The sequence below is a fragment of the Hippocampus zosterae genome, chromosome 4 (assembly GCF_025434085.1).
Source record: "Hippocampus zosterae strain Florida chromosome 4, ASM2543408v3, whole genome shotgun sequence".
Classification (NCBI taxonomy): domain Eukaryota; kingdom Metazoa; phylum Chordata; class Actinopteri; order Syngnathiformes; family Syngnathidae; genus Hippocampus; species Hippocampus zosterae.
In genome coordinates this window covers 4,854,488-4,871,591 of record NC_067454.1, presented here as the reverse complement: position 1 = coordinate 4,871,591, position 17,104 = coordinate 4,854,488, and the positions used below count along the sequence as shown (strand labels likewise).

General features: G+C 45.3%; 2 protein-coding genes across 2 annotated transcripts in view; both read left to right on the top strand.

Moving 5' to 3' along the window:
• Window positions 1-2,516, top strand: part of itfg1 (integrin alpha FG-GAP repeat containing 1) — an 88,180-nt gene extending 85,664 nt beyond the window's left edge. The window contains exon 18 of the mRNA XM_052062521.1: window positions 1,745-2,516. Within this exon, the coding sequence (XP_051918481.1) occupies window positions 1,745-1,804 (60 nt within the window). The 3' untranslated portion in view covers window positions 1,805-2,516. The remainder of the gene's footprint in view (window positions 1-1,744) is intronic.
• Window positions 2,517-4,027: 1,511 nt separating this feature from the next.
• On the top strand, window positions 4,028-15,580 carry LOC127598914 (neuropilin and tolloid-like protein 2). Its single transcript, XM_052062519.1, has 10 exons — window positions 4,028-4,489; window positions 7,451-7,507; window positions 7,585-7,728; window positions 8,944-9,192; window positions 9,389-9,436; window positions 9,516-9,643; window positions 10,326-10,554; window positions 12,472-12,585; window positions 12,673-12,803; window positions 13,500-15,580. Exons 1-10 carry the CDS (start codon window positions 4,480-4,482, stop codon window positions 14,205-14,207), a joined length of 1,818 nt encoding a protein of 605 aa, XP_051918479.1. The 5' UTR covers window positions 4,028-4,479; the 3' UTR covers window positions 14,208-15,580.
• The last annotated feature ends 1,524 nt before the right edge of the window (window positions 15,581-17,104 follow it).

Here is a 17,104-nt window from a genome sequence, read left to right as displayed (position 1 = left end):
AGTAGGCGGGGGACACCCTGAATCGGTTGCCAGCCAATCGCAGGGCACACAGAGATGAACAACCATTCGCACTCACATTCACACTTAGGGACAATTTAGAGTGTTCAATCAGCCTGCCATGCATGTTTTTGGAATGTGTGAGGAAACCGGAGCACCCGGAGAAAACCCTCGCACGCCCGGGGAGAACATGCAAACTCCACACAGGGAGGCCGGAGCTGGAATCGAACCCGGTACCTCTGCACTGTGAAGCTGACGTGCTAACCACTGGACTACCGGGCCGCTGTTTATTATTATTTTACATCTTTTTTATCCAATGCAGGAAATTTGTACGTCGTGTTCAGTTGTATTTAACTTTTAAATTCAGTAAATCCCAATCCATCATGGGGCCGCGGTCCGACTCGTTTGCAGATTTTTTTTTCAACGTAATTTTATTCTTGACCACTAAATGGTTCAGTGTGGAGCCTTTTTCCACCCTTTGCTGCCACCAATAAATAAACGAAATAAATCTTATTCCGCATATTTGTGTTTGTGTTCACAGGAAGTTTTATTCTGTTTTATTGCTGACAAATTCGAACCACCTGTATTAGTCTGACGGGAACTATTGATTTTATTCGAATTTGCATCATTTCATTCATTTTTGTGACCACCTTTTTGACCCCGGAACACCACCGGAGTTGGCCCAAATTGTGGCATGGGTTGGAGATTAAAAAAAGAGGAAGGGGGAAAAAAATGGTTTAGTAGTGGTAGAACATCTGCATAAATACACATGGGCAAGAAGCATCGAGTGTGCGTGCACGCGGTTTCAATAAGACGTCAGCTGTCACTTCAAAGAAAGTCGACGCCGTACTGAGAAATTGCTGCTGTCGGCGAAAACCTTTTTGGCCAGGATGAATATTCTTAGCTTGTCATGTGAAGGGAATGAGTGGCGGGTGTAGGGCGAATGCGAAGGAGGGGGTGGGCTGAGGTAAAGGGAGTGAAGGGGGGGGGGGGTCTTTGATTGTGACCTTATGGCAGGGGTGTCCAAACTTTTTGCCAAGGGGGCCAGATTTTATATGGTAAAATGTCGGGGGGCCGACCTTGGCTGACATTCTTTACATTGAACAACAATATTGTTCAACAAATTTTAGTAAGCCAGTCTGTTTCACATTTCCATTTTTATTTGAATTTCAACAATCTTAAGAATTTCTTTTGGTTCATTTGAAACAGGTACTGTATATCACCTGCAACTGCTTATTCACTTGACTTTTTCTTAAACAGAAGTCTCCTGAGTGCAAATTGATTGATTTGAAACATAAAATGTATCACCATGACTTTTCAATAGTCACAAAACCTTTGACTCGAACAACAGGGAAATGAACAAGCAATACACATATCCACAACTGCAAGGATCATTTGAAATATGACATATCAGTCAATGTAAACACGGAGTGATGCCCTCTAGTGTCTAAATGCTATTACTCATTTAGTGAATGCTATTACTCATTTAGCCACTAGAGGGAAGCAGTACTCTATGAAACATCACTCACCAGTCTACGAGACCTCAGTCAATGCAACACGTGTTCCATTGCGCCCAACCTGCGGGCCAGACGGCACTGATTTTATGACAGGGGCCGAGGGCCGGATGAAATTCGACCGCGGGCCGGATTTGGCCCGCGGGCCGGACTTTGGACATGTGCCTTATGGTGTCCTGTTGTCTCTTTTGGATTGATTTTTCATATTGTGTTTTTTTTTGTGTGTGCTTCAGAAAGCAGACGACCGGGAGAAGAGGCAGGAAGCCCACCGCTTCCATTTTGATGCCATGTGATCAGCCAGCGTTTAGTCGTGGGTGGACGCCCCCACCGGACCCCTCTTTACCTGCACGACCATACCTGCTGTTACCATTGCCTGGGCCTCTTATTTGCACCCCTTCACACGCACGTTACCGACCTCGTTTACCCGTTAACTGCCCCGCCCCACTTCACCTGTTCTCCACCCTTTAAATTATCCCCCCGCGCCCCACCTCACCTCAAATTGATCTGCCCCACCTGACCTTTCTACTTTTACCACTGTCTCCTTGGAGCTACTCTTGGCTTTGACTCTTCAGACCGTCACTCCTAAAGGGCAAAAAAGCTTTCTTGTGGCAAGTTTTTTTTTTCTGGAAAATATTCATGTTCCACGACTCACCTTTTTAATGCCGACTTTGCCACGTTCTTAGCCTGTTTTGGCAGTATGGCTGCCGTCAGAGCATGCAGTGTTATTGTCCGACTCCATTCCATTTGAGGTGATTTTTTTTCCCCCTCTTATCCGTGTTGCCAGGACTTTGTCTTGAAGTGATCTGAATCAATGATTGTCTGCAAACTTTTTTCTTTGTCTTTTTGAAGCTACTGCAGGCCCATTGCGACGGTTGGTTCCCAAAAGTCTTTTTACGTGGTTTGGGATTTGCACTTTTTTTTAACCATCCAATTATGTGTGTAATATGTTTGATTTTGTGCGCAACGCAGCGACTCAATGTGAATAATAAAAGTTATTGACTGTGAGCTGAGAAGTCTTGTGTGCTTTCTGCTTCAGCCTAAAAGCACACCCAGGGCTGCAGTCTGGTTTCCACCCCGAGCTCTTTTCTTGAATTGATGTAGGTTCAGCGGTGAAATGAAGCAGCTTTTTATTCTGCTGAGAAGACCCCCCCCACACACACACACATGCACACACTTTCCCTCCTTGCAACCTGCTACATAAAACATGTTGCGCACCAGTGTGGGATTGTACGCATTTTTATACGCAGTGTGTAGACGCACACTGTGTGCATGTATAGTGATGGTCCACTTGCACATGGCAGAGCGCATCCGAAAGTCGTTTTGGTTTCAACATAGTTGTATAAACTGCAATTCAATAACCAAGTCAATCCTTATTAGCTAAATATTTCTGAAATAAATTGTGCCCATGAGTGAGTCATCCAGAATTTTGCCAGATTATGATGTAACAGTAAAGCTAATTTACATTGTAACCTGCATACCAATTTTTTCAGCCCATGTCATGGTCAGCTCGGATGGAGGAAGGATCCAGAGCCGTTTTCAAACACACTATCATGCAGAAACATGTGGTGCAGCACCCCTGTTATCCTGTTAAAACCAAAAGGGAAACAGAGCTGCGATGAGTTTGGTTCAGTTGGATGGATGGATGGATGGATGGATGAATGTTTTGGACTTTAAAATATACAATGTTTAACTCTTGTGGTTTGTTTGTTTTTTGTTGGGTGAACTTAAAATTTCAAGGCACAAAACTGATACCATTTCAAGTTGGGCAATTCACCTGCCGTTGTGGAAATTGGCATTCTCGCATTTCACGAGAAACAAGAGTTTACAGAACTAACTTTCCCTCAATTTAAAAATGATAAGTAAAAGTAACTCAGGAAATTGTTTTGGAACAAAAAACCTGCTTGCTTTGTTGTGTTAACATTTTTTGTCATAAATGTCACTGTGTTTCTAAGATAAGATAAGATAAGATATCCTTTATTCGTCCCACACTGGGGAAATTTACAGCCTCCAGCAGCAAGAATGTATGTAGAAAGAAGAAAAGAGAAAGAAAAAAAAACAACAAACATCTTTCAGTTAAATACGAATACAATATAAATGTGAACACAATGGATAAATCGCAGTACTATTTACAATTTTCCTTCACATAATTTAATTATTATAATTATTATGATTGTTATTTTTATTCATCATCCTGACAGCAGTCGGTAGGAACGAGCGTCGGTATCTCTCCTTCTTGCAGCGCGGGTGTAACAGTCTCTGGCTGAAGGAGCTACCAAGTGCTGTCAGGGCGGGCTGGACGCTTCTACTTCGACTTAAAGTGCTGTTTTAGCCCCAAAAATTACAAGTCGTGTTTTTACTGTGTAATTTTCATTCTTTTGTTGGTCCCGTGGCCCGAACACTCCTTTCTAACATTTCTTGACTTCCTGTGCGAGTGACTGTATTCACGTTTAGTGTATTATTTTTAAAGGCGCCAACCGGAAAAGGGTTGGTGTCCATGTTATCCGTCTTGACGACGTTGGTGACGACGCACGCTGGATGTCAGCAACGCCCGCGGCTTTAAATGCTCCTCATGCGGGCGCAACTCCTCCTCTGCGCGCCCACGGAATTGGAAGCGGAGCAGACCACGTCCTCCTCATCATCCTCATCCTTTACCATCACCACCTCCTCTTCTTCATCCATCTATTTTCCCTTTTTTCCTCGCCCTTTCTCTGTCAATCTCTTTGGAAAGCTACCTGGAACATCTCATTGAGGTTTGAGTCCCAGGTGGAACGAGCAGCTGGGGCGTGACAAGAGACTAAGAAGCTCCACCGGACCCCCACTTCACCGCGCACACAAGCCGAGAAGGAGCCGCCGGGTGCCCGATACTCGTGATGGATGTACCCCCTGAATGTTTACTGGGCGCTCCTTTGAAGATTGACTCGACGGAAGGGTTCTAGTAGAAAAGGGGTGCGTTTTTGCAGAGGAAATAATGCAAAGAGGTGAGTCCGGTTTTTTTTCCATTTGATTTTAAATTAATTGCAGCTGAAACTATCAGAGATAATTAGCTCCACCCTAATGAATCGGCAGTAATCTTGGAACCAGACTCCGTTGTGAAATTGGGTAGAAAGTAACTAAACCCTTCCCTGGAATGATGCACGAACTAATATTGCGTGCGTGTGGTCGACGAGCATCGTCTCGGCTTGTGTGTCAGCGGCGTTAACTGCACTCCGCGGAGCTGATGGTGGGGTGGGGGTTCGTGCGTAAAATCACGAATTGGTGTCCACGAATGGGTGCACGGTACTACCTCATACATCAGGTTTAGAACTGAGGACCAGGTCAGGGTGCGCATGTACTTGCACTCTGGTGTAAACCGAATGTCGCCTCCTCATTCCACGCAAACTCGACGCCACGACTGGCCGAGCGTACCTAGTTCCATTATCGGACCCAGCGCGGCCGAGCAAAGAGGTCATGTCAACGGCGAGCATCGCTGCGATTCGCTGGTCTCGCAGACCAACGACTCGAAGGCCACAAACTGATGGTGATATTGTTCCATTGTCGGCCGGTTTTGGCGTAATGTCAACGGCATTCTACACCGAGTTTCGCCCGTTTCACACCTGGATGTTCTCAATAAGGACGGGTGGATGGATAGATGGACGGATGGATGAATGGGCTGATACTGGTAGATGGATACAATAGTAGATGGGTTGTTTGTTTGAAGGAGGCATTTATCTATTTCATCAATTTCAGAATAATTTACCCTTCCAATGGGAAATGGAATGAGAACCCGTTTCACTCTGCCTGTCAGAGCCCATTCTTTCCAGTTTTTTTTTTTTTTGGGGGGGGGGGTGGTGCGAAATGGCATTGACAAGGGCCAAAGTCGATTCAAAATATTCCGCCGCTTGAGCCGTAACAAGAGGCAGGATAGGCCTTGTGCGGAAAGGTAGTCTGCAATGCCGGGGCGAGGGGAGTGGAGTTAAACGCCGGACACATGTGGTCTTGAAAGCAATCGACACTGTCCCACAGTGCCACAACTATTTTATACCTCATACCAAGAGGTCATGAAATGATGTGACTGCGGCATCCCTTGTGGGTTGCAATTAGTGGAAAGCTGCAAGCGATTCGTTGTGTTAAAAAATGAAACCATCACTATTGGTGATTCAAAAACATTTAACTCTTCACTTGGAGTGTTCCATTAGCCGGCCATGCATGTTTTTGGAATGTGGTAGGAAACCAGAGTACCCGGAGAAACCCCATACAGGCACGAGGGGAACATGCAAACTCCACACAGGAAGTCCAGAGCCAAAATTGAACCATGCACTCCTGCACTGTGAGGCTGGCGTGCTAACCAGTCAGCACTGTGCATTTAGCTTGGCTAATTTTAATTAATTTTCTGAATGAATTTGTTAGTTTTTAACCAACAATGTACTAAAGCCAGACTACCAACCATATTTGCTTTGGTAATGTAGTCACGTGCTTCTTGTAAAACACAGAACCATGTGACCTCTCCCAGCCAATCAGCAACAAGATGGGAGTATACTCACCGCAATGGAGATAATAATAATCATATAAATAATTCAAACAATAATAAACAGGGGGGGGGGCAAGTACATACAGAAAACAACGGTGTGTTGAATTGAATCCATTTTATTTTGTCAAGTGATCGCACACAACAAAACCATCTGGATTTCGAAAGACTAAGTAGATCCATAGTCTACGTAAAAAAATTTATCTGCATCCAAATGGTCTTATTTCGTGCAACCATTTGATGAAACAAAAATGAGTAAATACACCACGTCATTATTTCCTGTGTACTTGTAACACAAGGCTAAATGTAGCAATATACTGTACATTGGTGTATAGTAGAAATATACGGCATTGGAATTATACACAATAGAAATACAGTAATATACAACAAAAGTATGATAGACATTACAAAATATAAAGCCCCCTCTTACCTATTGATATGGCATGGAATTGAATTGATTGCCACTCAAACGCCCAAGTACGAAATTCACGGAAATTACAATCTGTTCAAAAGACATAAAACGACAATGACCAACAGAGGGCGACAAAACGGACAAATCTGAGGAGTCGTTTACAGCACACCGCTTTTCTTTGATGAAAGGAAAACGTAACGAATGGTGGAATGGGGGGGGGGGGGGAAACAATTCCAAAATAGTTTCCTTGAAGGTATATGAACTGTGTAGGATCGGGGGGCGGGGACTCGACAATAAAAACACGGATACTTCATACCCGGAGTCGATACATGAGGAGGAAGTATCAGGCGGGCGCAAATGGAGCAGCCAATACACTTAACCCGCGGCTGCAGCCTTTCGAGACGAGGGCATCCACAGCGCACCTGGACCGTCACTGGTGGGAAGAAAGCCGGCAAAAACACGTCGATGATTGTTGTGTTGTAAGATCATATGAGTGTGTATAAGTAAGTCTGTGTCCACGGTGCTTGGCGGCACGCCGAAACACATCGTCCCGTTGCCACGGGGCCAACCTTACTGGCTTCTCACAGCAACACGAAGCACCGCGGAATTATGAGGTGGAGGGGGGCTGATAAGGGGTCTCCAGCACCTGTCAGCATTACACCCAGGGGATAAAACTCCCAAATAACATTTGTCTGGCGGAGAAAAGACGACAATCATTTAAGTCGCTGTAGTTCCCGATGACAATCAATTGGCGATCGGTTCTTCGAGGAGAGCCGTCAATTTCTTCACGTTGGTGTCCAGTCGGCGTGGTGTCTCAGAAATCGCATTCGATTTGCGATTAAGTTCACTCTATGCCCGAGTCTGAGTGTTGATCACACGCCAGAGCCCATCAAGCACGACCGGCGGCTCGTCCATTTCCAATTAAACCGCCCGTGTTTTCGGCACTTGGTGATAAATCAAGAAGCTGCCAGGGATACCAGTGATGGATGCATGATATCGTTTCGTTTCTCTTTTTTTTTCTAGCGTGGATCCTCCTCGTTCTCATAGAAGAGGGACTCGCTCTGGCACAGAGAACTAAAGGTAAGCAAGACAAAAGAAAATGTGATTCGAAATGATGTTATCAAAATACAGTACTTCAATCAATGTTCTTTTCAAAGACTCCCTGGGCGATAATGGCATCCAAAGCCCGAACCAAAATGATTGCGGAACTTGGGTGCGCAACATCAACGGCGGAGTGTTCACATCGCCAAAATACCCAGACACGTATCCGCCAAACAAGGAGTGCGTTTACATCCTGGAAGGTGAGCCAGGTGCATTGTGGGTAGCCATCCAATCTTCAAGACCGGGCTCCAGTGCTAAGGAGTTTTAATACGGTGCTTATGCTATTTAAAAAGAAGCCGTTGATTTATTTTTTTTGTGATGAAAAAAATATTTGCAATTTTCTTAACATTGACAGTGGATTTCATGACATTTTTAAAAAACTGATTATTCTGCATGTAAAAATAAAGGAGGTCGGGGAGAACCATTTCGTCATACGGAAGCCATGTTCGGGCAAAAAAAAATCAAAAATTAAAGTCAACATCGCGAGGGGATTTTACAACTCTCTCTCTCTCCCTCTCTGCGTGTGTATATATAGTACATTTATACTGTATTGTGTATGTAAATATTCTGTACTGCTGCGGAAACTACAAAAAAAAACTAGAAAAAATCATACTGTATAACAAAGGACTTAATTGTAAGATTACCGTATTAACATTGTCTCCAGAAGCGTTTCAAACATCTTTCAAATGCTAACTTGGGGACTCAAGCAGGCGACTATTTACTGTCAACTAGCGTTCTTCTCCACTTGCACGCAGCAGAGCTCAACTTTGCTGCTCCGTTTTGTTGCACGACATGATGACGTCTCGCTACACTTGAAGGAGGTTCCCATCCAGACGTGGTTCAATTGCTCCCCCTGTCGAAGAGAATCGGCATTACAGCTACTAAACTTTCAACCGACCACACAGATTGATGGGGGGCTCTGAATGAGTATTTTCACAACTAGTTATTATTATTATTATTATTATTGTTGTTATGAGCGTAGTGGCCTCGTAGTGGTGCTGCTATTATTATTGATACCGAACCCAACCAATAAATGTGTGAACGCTGACAATACAATCAAATGGCGCAGCACTTTTTTAAACCATTCCATAGTTTGTCAGTAATTCCAAATGAGTACTGGCATGTTTTATTTGGTATTTTACACCAAAAAAGTGATTTTAAAATAGTTTCATGAGATGGATGAACACATACTAGATGGAATTTGAAATGAACAAAGTTTAAAGTGGTAATGCCTCAATCAATGCTGATACAAAAACTCTCAATTTTGTGAATTTGTTACTTTCCAGACGTTCTTATGAGTGGGGAAAATACTTGCCAGCTTACCACTTGGTGATCTTCTTTTCTAGCTTCCAAAAAGTGATCAAAGTGACCCCAGCGGTGCGCTAACGTGAACCTTCTTGTCCGTGACCGAACAGCACTGCCCAGGCAGAGGATCCAGCTGGCGTTCGACAAGAACTACTACATTGAGCCGTCCTTCGAGTGCCGCTTCGATCACATCGAGATCCGCGACGGGCCATTCGGCTTCTCGCCGCTCATCGACCGGGTGTGCGGAGGGAAGAACCCGGGACTGGTCACCTCCACCGGGCGCTTCATGTGGATCAAGTTCACTAGCGACGAGGAGCTGGAGGGCCTCGGATTCCGCATCAAGTACACATTCGTTGCAGGTGAGGACACGCAACAACTCCAACTTTTCCATACGTACATATAGCAATACCGAAATAAATACTGTATCTATAAACGAAAATGTTTCATTGGCTGCCGCCCAGTCCACCCAAAGTCAACTGGGATAGACTCCAGTTCACCTACAAATGCAATAAAAAAACAGAGGAAAGACAGTTGATACTGTTGTTGTTTTTTCAGACCCTGACTTCCATCTGCATGTGGGCGGACTTTTAAACCCAATCCCGGGTGAGCTCTTCTTTGCTTTTATTTTGGAAATAAAATCGCATCTTCATCTCATCATCCTCCGCTGTCCTTCGTCTTCCAGACTGTCAGTTTGAGCTCAGCGGCTTCGACGGGATCATTCGCTCCAGTCAGGCGGATGAAGCCAAGCGGGTGAAGCCGGGCGACGCTCTGGACTGCATCTGGACCATCAGGGCTCCCCCTCAGTCCAAGGTGTGTGCACACCTGACCCAGTAGGGCTGCTTCTGCAGTCATCATCAATTGGACGGCAACAACCTCTTTGAACCTGACCGTCCATTCAAATTAGAACATCAATCTGCCTGTTCACAACAATGTGTACATTCACACGTAATGACATTTTTCTGATTCAGGCTTCAGTATTCGATCAGTATGTTTAATCCATTTTCTATTGAGTAGACGCATTAAAAAAAAAAAGGACGTCCGTGACTCCCAGCCAAGGCTTGCATCTCCACCCCTGGAGTAAATGAGTCATGGGCATGTTCCAGAGCGCCTCCTCTCTGCCACAACATGGCGACGACACAAATTCATGCATATCTGATTAAGTTACACGAGCGGTGCCACGCCACGTTTGGCGTGTTTATGCGTGGGACGGGGAAGACTGCTGGAAGGCCATTCCAAGTTCATTTACACGCTGATATTATGAATGACAAACATTGTCGTATTAGAATCTTGTCTAATACTGATGTGTTACATTTACAGTCCACGCCAACCTGGTGGTCTAACTGAGCCATTGAAATGCATTGTAGGGGAAAGTCACAAAATATATAAATGGATCATTTTGACAGCCCCATCCCCGACCCAATGCAAGTTATCCAAAAAAAATGCTGATAAACCTTCTGTCATCCCTCATCCTTGCGTTTGTGCATGCGTGCAGATCTACCTGCGCTTCATGGAGTACCAGATGGAGCATTCCAACGAGTGCAAGAAGAACTTTGTGGCCATCTACGACGGCAGCAGCGCCATCGAGAACCTGAAGGCCAAGTTCTGCAGCACGGTGGCCAACGACGTCATGCTGGAGAACGGCGTGGGCGTCGTGCGCATGTGGGCCGACGAGAAGAGCCGACTCAGCCGCTTCCGCTTACTCTTCACCTCCTTCGTGGACCGTGAGTCAACCCTTTTCTTCTCACGATATCATTGGGCCATTGTTTCAGAAATATATGTACACTGTGTGTGTATATATATATATATATATATATATATATATATATATATATATATATATATACTGTATATATATATATGGGCGGCCCGGTAGTCCAGTGGTTAGCATGTCGGCTTCACAGTGCAGAGGTACCGGGTTCGATTCCAGCTCCGGCCTCCCTGTGTGGAGTTTGCATGTTCTCCCCGGGCCTGCGTGGGTTTTCTCCGGGTGCTCCAGTTTCCTCCCACATTCCAAAAACATGCATGGCAGGCTGATTGAACACTCTAAATTGTCCCTAGGTGTGAGTGTGAGTGCGAATGGTTGTTCGTCTCTGTGTGCCCTGCGATTGGCTGGCAACCAATTCGGGGTGTCCCCCGCCTGCTGCCCGAAGACAGCTGGGATAGGCTCCAGCACCCCCCGCGACCCTGGTGAGGATCAAGCGGCTCGGAAGATGAATGAATGAATGAGAGAGAGATATTAGACACTGATCATATATATATATATATATATATATATATATATATTCTTTTTTTTTAACTGAGTTGGAATTCAGAAAAACGAGTGTCAGCCACTGTCAGGATCACTAAAGATGAAAGCCTTTTTTTTTTTTACATATTTTTGGGTGAATTCATAATCTAATGAAAATAAAATGGATTAATATAAAAGAATCATGAATAACAAAAAAATAGATTAAAAAAATGTTCTTCCAAAATCAATTCAAAAAATCCAAAATTTAAATAGATAGAATTAAATAAATAACAGCGTCACAAAAATCTAAGGAATATTTTCAATTAAATTCTGTAACTGGATTTTTAAACAAAAAATTAATGAAGTAACAATAATATATATGCTAAAAGAATCTATTTAATGAACCCTAAAAGTTTATTCAAATAACTTCAATTAAGAAGAATAATATATTAATGAAATAAAATACAAATAATGAGATTTATTTGTGGTTGTCCACTACTCAATAAGGCGGCCCGGTAGTCCAGTGGTTAGCACGTGGGCTTCACAATGCAGAGGTACCGGGTTCGATTCCAGCTCCGGCCTCCCTGTGTGGAGTTTGCATGTTCTCCCCGGGCCTGCGTGGGTTTTCTCCGGGTGCTCCGGTTTCCTCCCACATTCCAAAAACATGCACGGCAGGCTGATTGGACGCTCTAAATTGTCCCTAGGTGTGAGTGTGGGTGTGGATGGTTGTTCGTCTCTGTGTGCCCTGCGATTGGCTGGCAACTGATTCAGGGTGTCCCCCGCCTACTGCCCGAAGACGGCTGGGATAGGCTCCAGCACCCCCCGCGACCCTAGTGAGGATCAAGCGGTTCGGAAAATGGATGGATGGATGGATGGATGGCACTACTCAATATTTTTTCCTCACATATATCATTGACGCGAATTTAAATTATATCCATGTAGAAATAAAAAAATAGCACAATTCTAAATAATAATAATAATAATAATTACAACAAATAAAGAATTTTTGAATGAATGAATGAATGTTTCAAAATCACTCTTGAAAAATCAAGTCACTTTTTTAATATCGAATTTAGAATAAATTGTATCATTGTCCCTACACTCGCAGATTCAGACAAAAAAATCTCTTTCATTATGCCTTCACTGGTCATCTTATTACCAAGTTTTACTGAGCAACGCTCTCCACCCCCCCCACCCCCACACACACACATTCTGTTTTTTTCCCTACATGATGCTTACTGAAACCTGTACTGGTAGTGAATTAGCTCAGTTATGTTAGTGGGGCAGCTGCTTGATCTCCACTCAGCCTGCAGTGTTTGCTTTTGTGTTTTTATTACCGTCAAAATGGTTTGAAGCCCTTTTGGCACTCTCTTACATTTTTTTTAATCATGTTTCTGTTCCTTGCCTGCAGCCCCATGCTCGGCCAACACCTTCTTCTGTCACAGCAACATGTGCATCAACAACTCGCTCGTGTGCAATGGTGTCCAGAACTGCGTCTACCCGTGGGATGAAAATCACTGCAAAGGTAAGAACATGTAGACTCGAGACTTTTGACTGGCACTTATGTGAGTCTCTCCCATCTCTGCTCATCGGGTTCACCCTACGTGTCCAGAGAAGAGATCCAGTGGTCTCTTCCACCAGATCACCAAGACCCACGGCACGGTCATCGGTGTTTCATCCGGGATCGTTCTGGTTCTTCTCATCATTTCCATCCTGGTCCAGATGAAGCAGCCACGGAAAAAGGTAAGGCAGTCAAGCCGGTTTCCCAAAGTTCAGTGTTGAGGCTGTAGTGTGCATGCCAGACCACAAGTGGGCAGAGTAGCCCTGCAATACTAAATAATTTACATTGCTTTCAGGGTTTTTTTGTTGTTCTTGAGCCAGGATTGTGTTCAGTAAAAAAAATTTCCACAGACGGAGATGATTCGGGTGAATAGGGACACTTGAGCAGGAACACGTTGGATTCAGATGTGCATTGACTTGAGTTAGCAGATTCAACAGACACACCACCGATTGGGTGTATTCACTTGAATCAGGTGTCGGACTCAAGTCATGGATTCATCAAGAACTTTGCAGACTCAGATATTTGGTTCAGTGACTCGAGTTAGTCACCAGAAACACAGCGACTTTTCATGTGTCCCATAAGTTTTGTTGGACTCATGGGACACATGAAGACCCAGATGATTTGGTTCTTTCTGTTCATTAGCAGACTCATCAGATGATTCATTTGAATCGGGTGACTGACAAATTAGCAGATTTTCTGTTGACACTACAGAGTCGGATATTTCAGGATTATCACTTAATGTACTCAAATGATCAGACGCATGACTGAAAATCTCAATCTTTCCCTGAGTCAAGTCGTCAGACTCGTGTAGTCTATCTCGCCCATGTCCTTGCAGACGAAATGTTCATTAGTGAAACACGGTCATGCGTTTTGCGCAGGTGGTCGCCCGCCGTCCGGGTGTCTTCAACAAAGCGGGTCTCCAGGAGGTCTTCGACCCACCACACTACGAGCTCTTCTCTCTGCGTGACAAGGAGATGTCGTCGGACCTGGCCGACCTTTCGGAAGAGCTGGACAGTTTCCACAAGGTTCGCCGCTCGTCCACCATGTCCCGCTGCGTACACGAGCACCACTGCGGCTCGCAGGGTTCTGTGGGTACGGGCGGGGGCAGTGGCAGCATGAAGCACAGCCGCACCACGCTGAGCTCCATGGAACTGTCCTACCACAACGACTTCTCCAAGCCACCACCCATGAAGACCTTCAACTCCACCGGCACCTATAAGAAGAGTTGCTATGGCTATAAGCAGCACGCGCAGACTCACGACTGCGACCAGCAGGTCATCGAGGACCGCGTCACGGAGGAGATACCCTGCGAGATCTACAATCGAGGTGTCGGGGCCACAGGCGGCGTGGGTATCACGGGGGGCGTGGCCATGGCTGGAGGGATGGGTATGTCCGGAGGAATGGCCATGGCAGGACCCAGTGGCATCGCCGGGGGCATCGGCGGTGGGATGGGGGGAGCCTGCGGCACACTCACCGGTGGGATTGGGGGAGCCTGCGGCACGCTCACCATGCGTGGCAACAGCGCCCGGAACAGCACCTCCGTGGTGGTGGACCCGCAGCAGCGCTCCATGTCCATGGACTTCTAGAAGAAGAATCTTCTCTTCGTGGGAGTTGGAAAACTGGGATGAGGGAACCAGAAGCGAACCTTAGTGGTGTAGTAACACCAACAGCGCTCCATGTCCGTGGATTTACAGAAGGAGAATTTGCCCTTTATGGGACTGGGATTAAGGAACCGGAACATTTCCAACAACGCTCCATGTCCATGGACTTGGAGAAAAAGAATGTTAGCTCTGTGGCGTTGGTAAATGGAGATCAAGGAAGCCGAACTGAACCTCTACCAACAGTGCTCCACCTCCATGGAATTCTCAAAGGCAAATATTCTCACCCGAGGATGGCAAATCCTGTTTCAAGTTACCAGAACAACTGGAACAACCAGGATTGTCTGAATTCCGATCTGCATGCAGACACTTGGTTGGACCAAGTAAGCAGTCAAAAAGAAGAATCCGTCCAGAGACTTTCTGAACGTTTGACATCACCTGCCATGCACAAATATAAGAGATACAAATGTATATATAAATAGTGTGTCTTCAAATAATTTATTTGGGGTTTTTTTAGGGGGTCCCCCACAGCTAGGATTGGTTTTACCCAAGTAGATTAGTTCAAAGACTCTTTCACACACCGGTAATCGAACTTGTCCTCATCACATAATCATCCAGGCCGTTTCTCCCCTTGCCCAAGCTGGGTTGCATCACAACAAACCATGTGACGCCACTCTCTTCACTTATTGGTCGCAGGAATGTAAACGGAAAGTAATTTTGACACACATCAAGAAGTACTGCTGGACAATCTAGTCGACTGGCCAATAGCCAAGTGCACTTTAAGGTGGCTAAAGTAAATACTTGACCAGTCAGTCAGCAGTCACTTGTGTTGTTGTGTCACCATTATGACATTAAGTGTCTGATTGGTTCATTCCGAACCGTTCATTTTTATTCGGAAAGGTTCCGTCTGTTCTTGGCGGTCACAGACCACTTGGTTTTGCCAACGCCCCGTTTCCATTTGTGTGTTAACACATCACAGAACTGACCACAGCAATGTGGAACACAAATTAGAGTTATCAGAAAAGGGACCAAACTGTGAAAGCGCCCCCTAGTGTGTGCTTTGTTGTGATGTGATTGGTTTGGTCTGCACCCAAATTCAGTTCACAGACTTCACTGAGTTCATTTCGAAGCGTTCAAAGAGAAAAACACATGACGGTTGGATTCAAATGGATCAAAGCGTGAATGCACCCCTAGAACTAGTACAGTAGTGTGTTTGGATTGATCGATTGATTTTGGGCTGGTTCAGTTATTCCAATTATCTGAATAGCTTTATCCTCACGAGGGTCGCGGGCGTGCTGGAGCCTATCTCAGCTGACTTCAGGTAGTCGTTGAGGTACACCATAAATGGCTGCCAGCCAATCGCGGGGCACGCATAAGACTGGCAACCATCCGCGCTCACGATAACACCTAGGGACAATTTCATTCATTCATTCATTCATCTTCCGAGCCGCTTGATCCTCACTAGGGTCGCGGGGGGTGCTGGAGCCTATCCCAGCTGTCTTCGGGCAGTAGGCGGGGGACACCCTGAATCGGTTGCCAGCCAATCGCAGGGCACACAGAAACGAACAACCATTCACACTCACACTCACACCTCGGGACAATTTAGAGTGTTCAATCAGCCTGCAACACATGTTTTTGGAATGTGGGAGGAAACCGGAGCACCCGGAGAAAACCCACGCAGGCCCGGGGAGAACATGCAAACTCCACACAGGGAGGCCGGAGCTGGAATCGAACCCGGTACCTCCGCACTGTGAAACCAACGTGCTAACCACTGGACTACCGGGCCGTCCTAGAGACAATTTATACTGTTCAATTAATCGATGTTTTTGGAATGTGTTAGGAAACCGGAGTACCCGTAGAAAACCCACGCGGAGAACATGCAAACTCCACACAGGAGGCCCGTAATCGGACCCAAGAACTCTGATCTGTGAGGCGGAAGTGCTAAGCAGTCGACGACCACGCCGCCCGTACTATATCCACACCTAACCAAATAAACAACATGAAGAGGGAACACAAATTTGAATGTGATTAAAACGGTTTACAGGATGTAAAAGCAAAATCCGGTTGATTTGGGCCTCACCGATGCTTCATTATCATATTCACACTTGACCAAACTGCACCAGGGTGGGAAGACGCAGCAATCTTAAAAGGCGCTTATGTGGACACGCCCTGAAACGGTCTGTCTTAGTTGGTTTTGCATCGCTGTGACTCATTGGTGCCTCCTAAGGGACTGAGCGGTATTACAAGACATGTCCGAATAGTCTCGCCACCTTTTGGCAGTGCTGCTCTGGACTCTCCGAATCCATCAAGGTCATGACATCACTTGTGACGGGGTACGACATGCTTTGGCATTTGTCTAACTAGCAGCCCTGCTTACCTCATACACAACACACACACACGCAGACATAACGCCTATAACTCCGTCCCGCCACGGGAAGAGTACACCAAGAGACTCTTATTTTGGTAAGAGGAAAGTGTTTCTATTTTTGAACTCTCCTTGTGAAATGTAAATCAAGCACAACTTCCTTTAAAGAGACAATAATGATGATGATGATGATGATGATTTAACCACTATGTATGATTTCATTCTCTTGGATTAAAAGAGGACCTACTCACCAGCCTGTGGGAACTTCATTGTACAGTGTTATCAATAGTGTCAAATAAATGCCTCACCCAAATGGGACGCAAATTTTTCCCGTCAGAAATGGTGGCATCCCACCATCAAATATTTTCTTTTTTTGACGTACTCCAGTTCATCAGCGCATTGTCCACTTGAAACTCATAAGAACCTCACCCTTAATAATCCTCCTTTTTTTCAGGTGAGGGGACCACAGTCTAGGTTTTTTTTACATACAAAAACAGTGGTACCAAAAGAGCGGGTAAAC

Coding starts and splice junctions, on each gene's coding strand:
- LOC127598914 (XM_052062519.1), top strand. Junction 7,508..7,584: donor TCTGGCACAGAGAACTAAAG/GTAAGCAAGACA, acceptor TTCTTTTCAAAG/ACTCCCTGGGCGATAATGGC. Junction 10,555..12,471: donor CTTCACCTCCTTCGTGGACC/GTGAGTCAACCC, acceptor CCTTGCCTGCAG/CCCCATGCTCGGCCAACACC.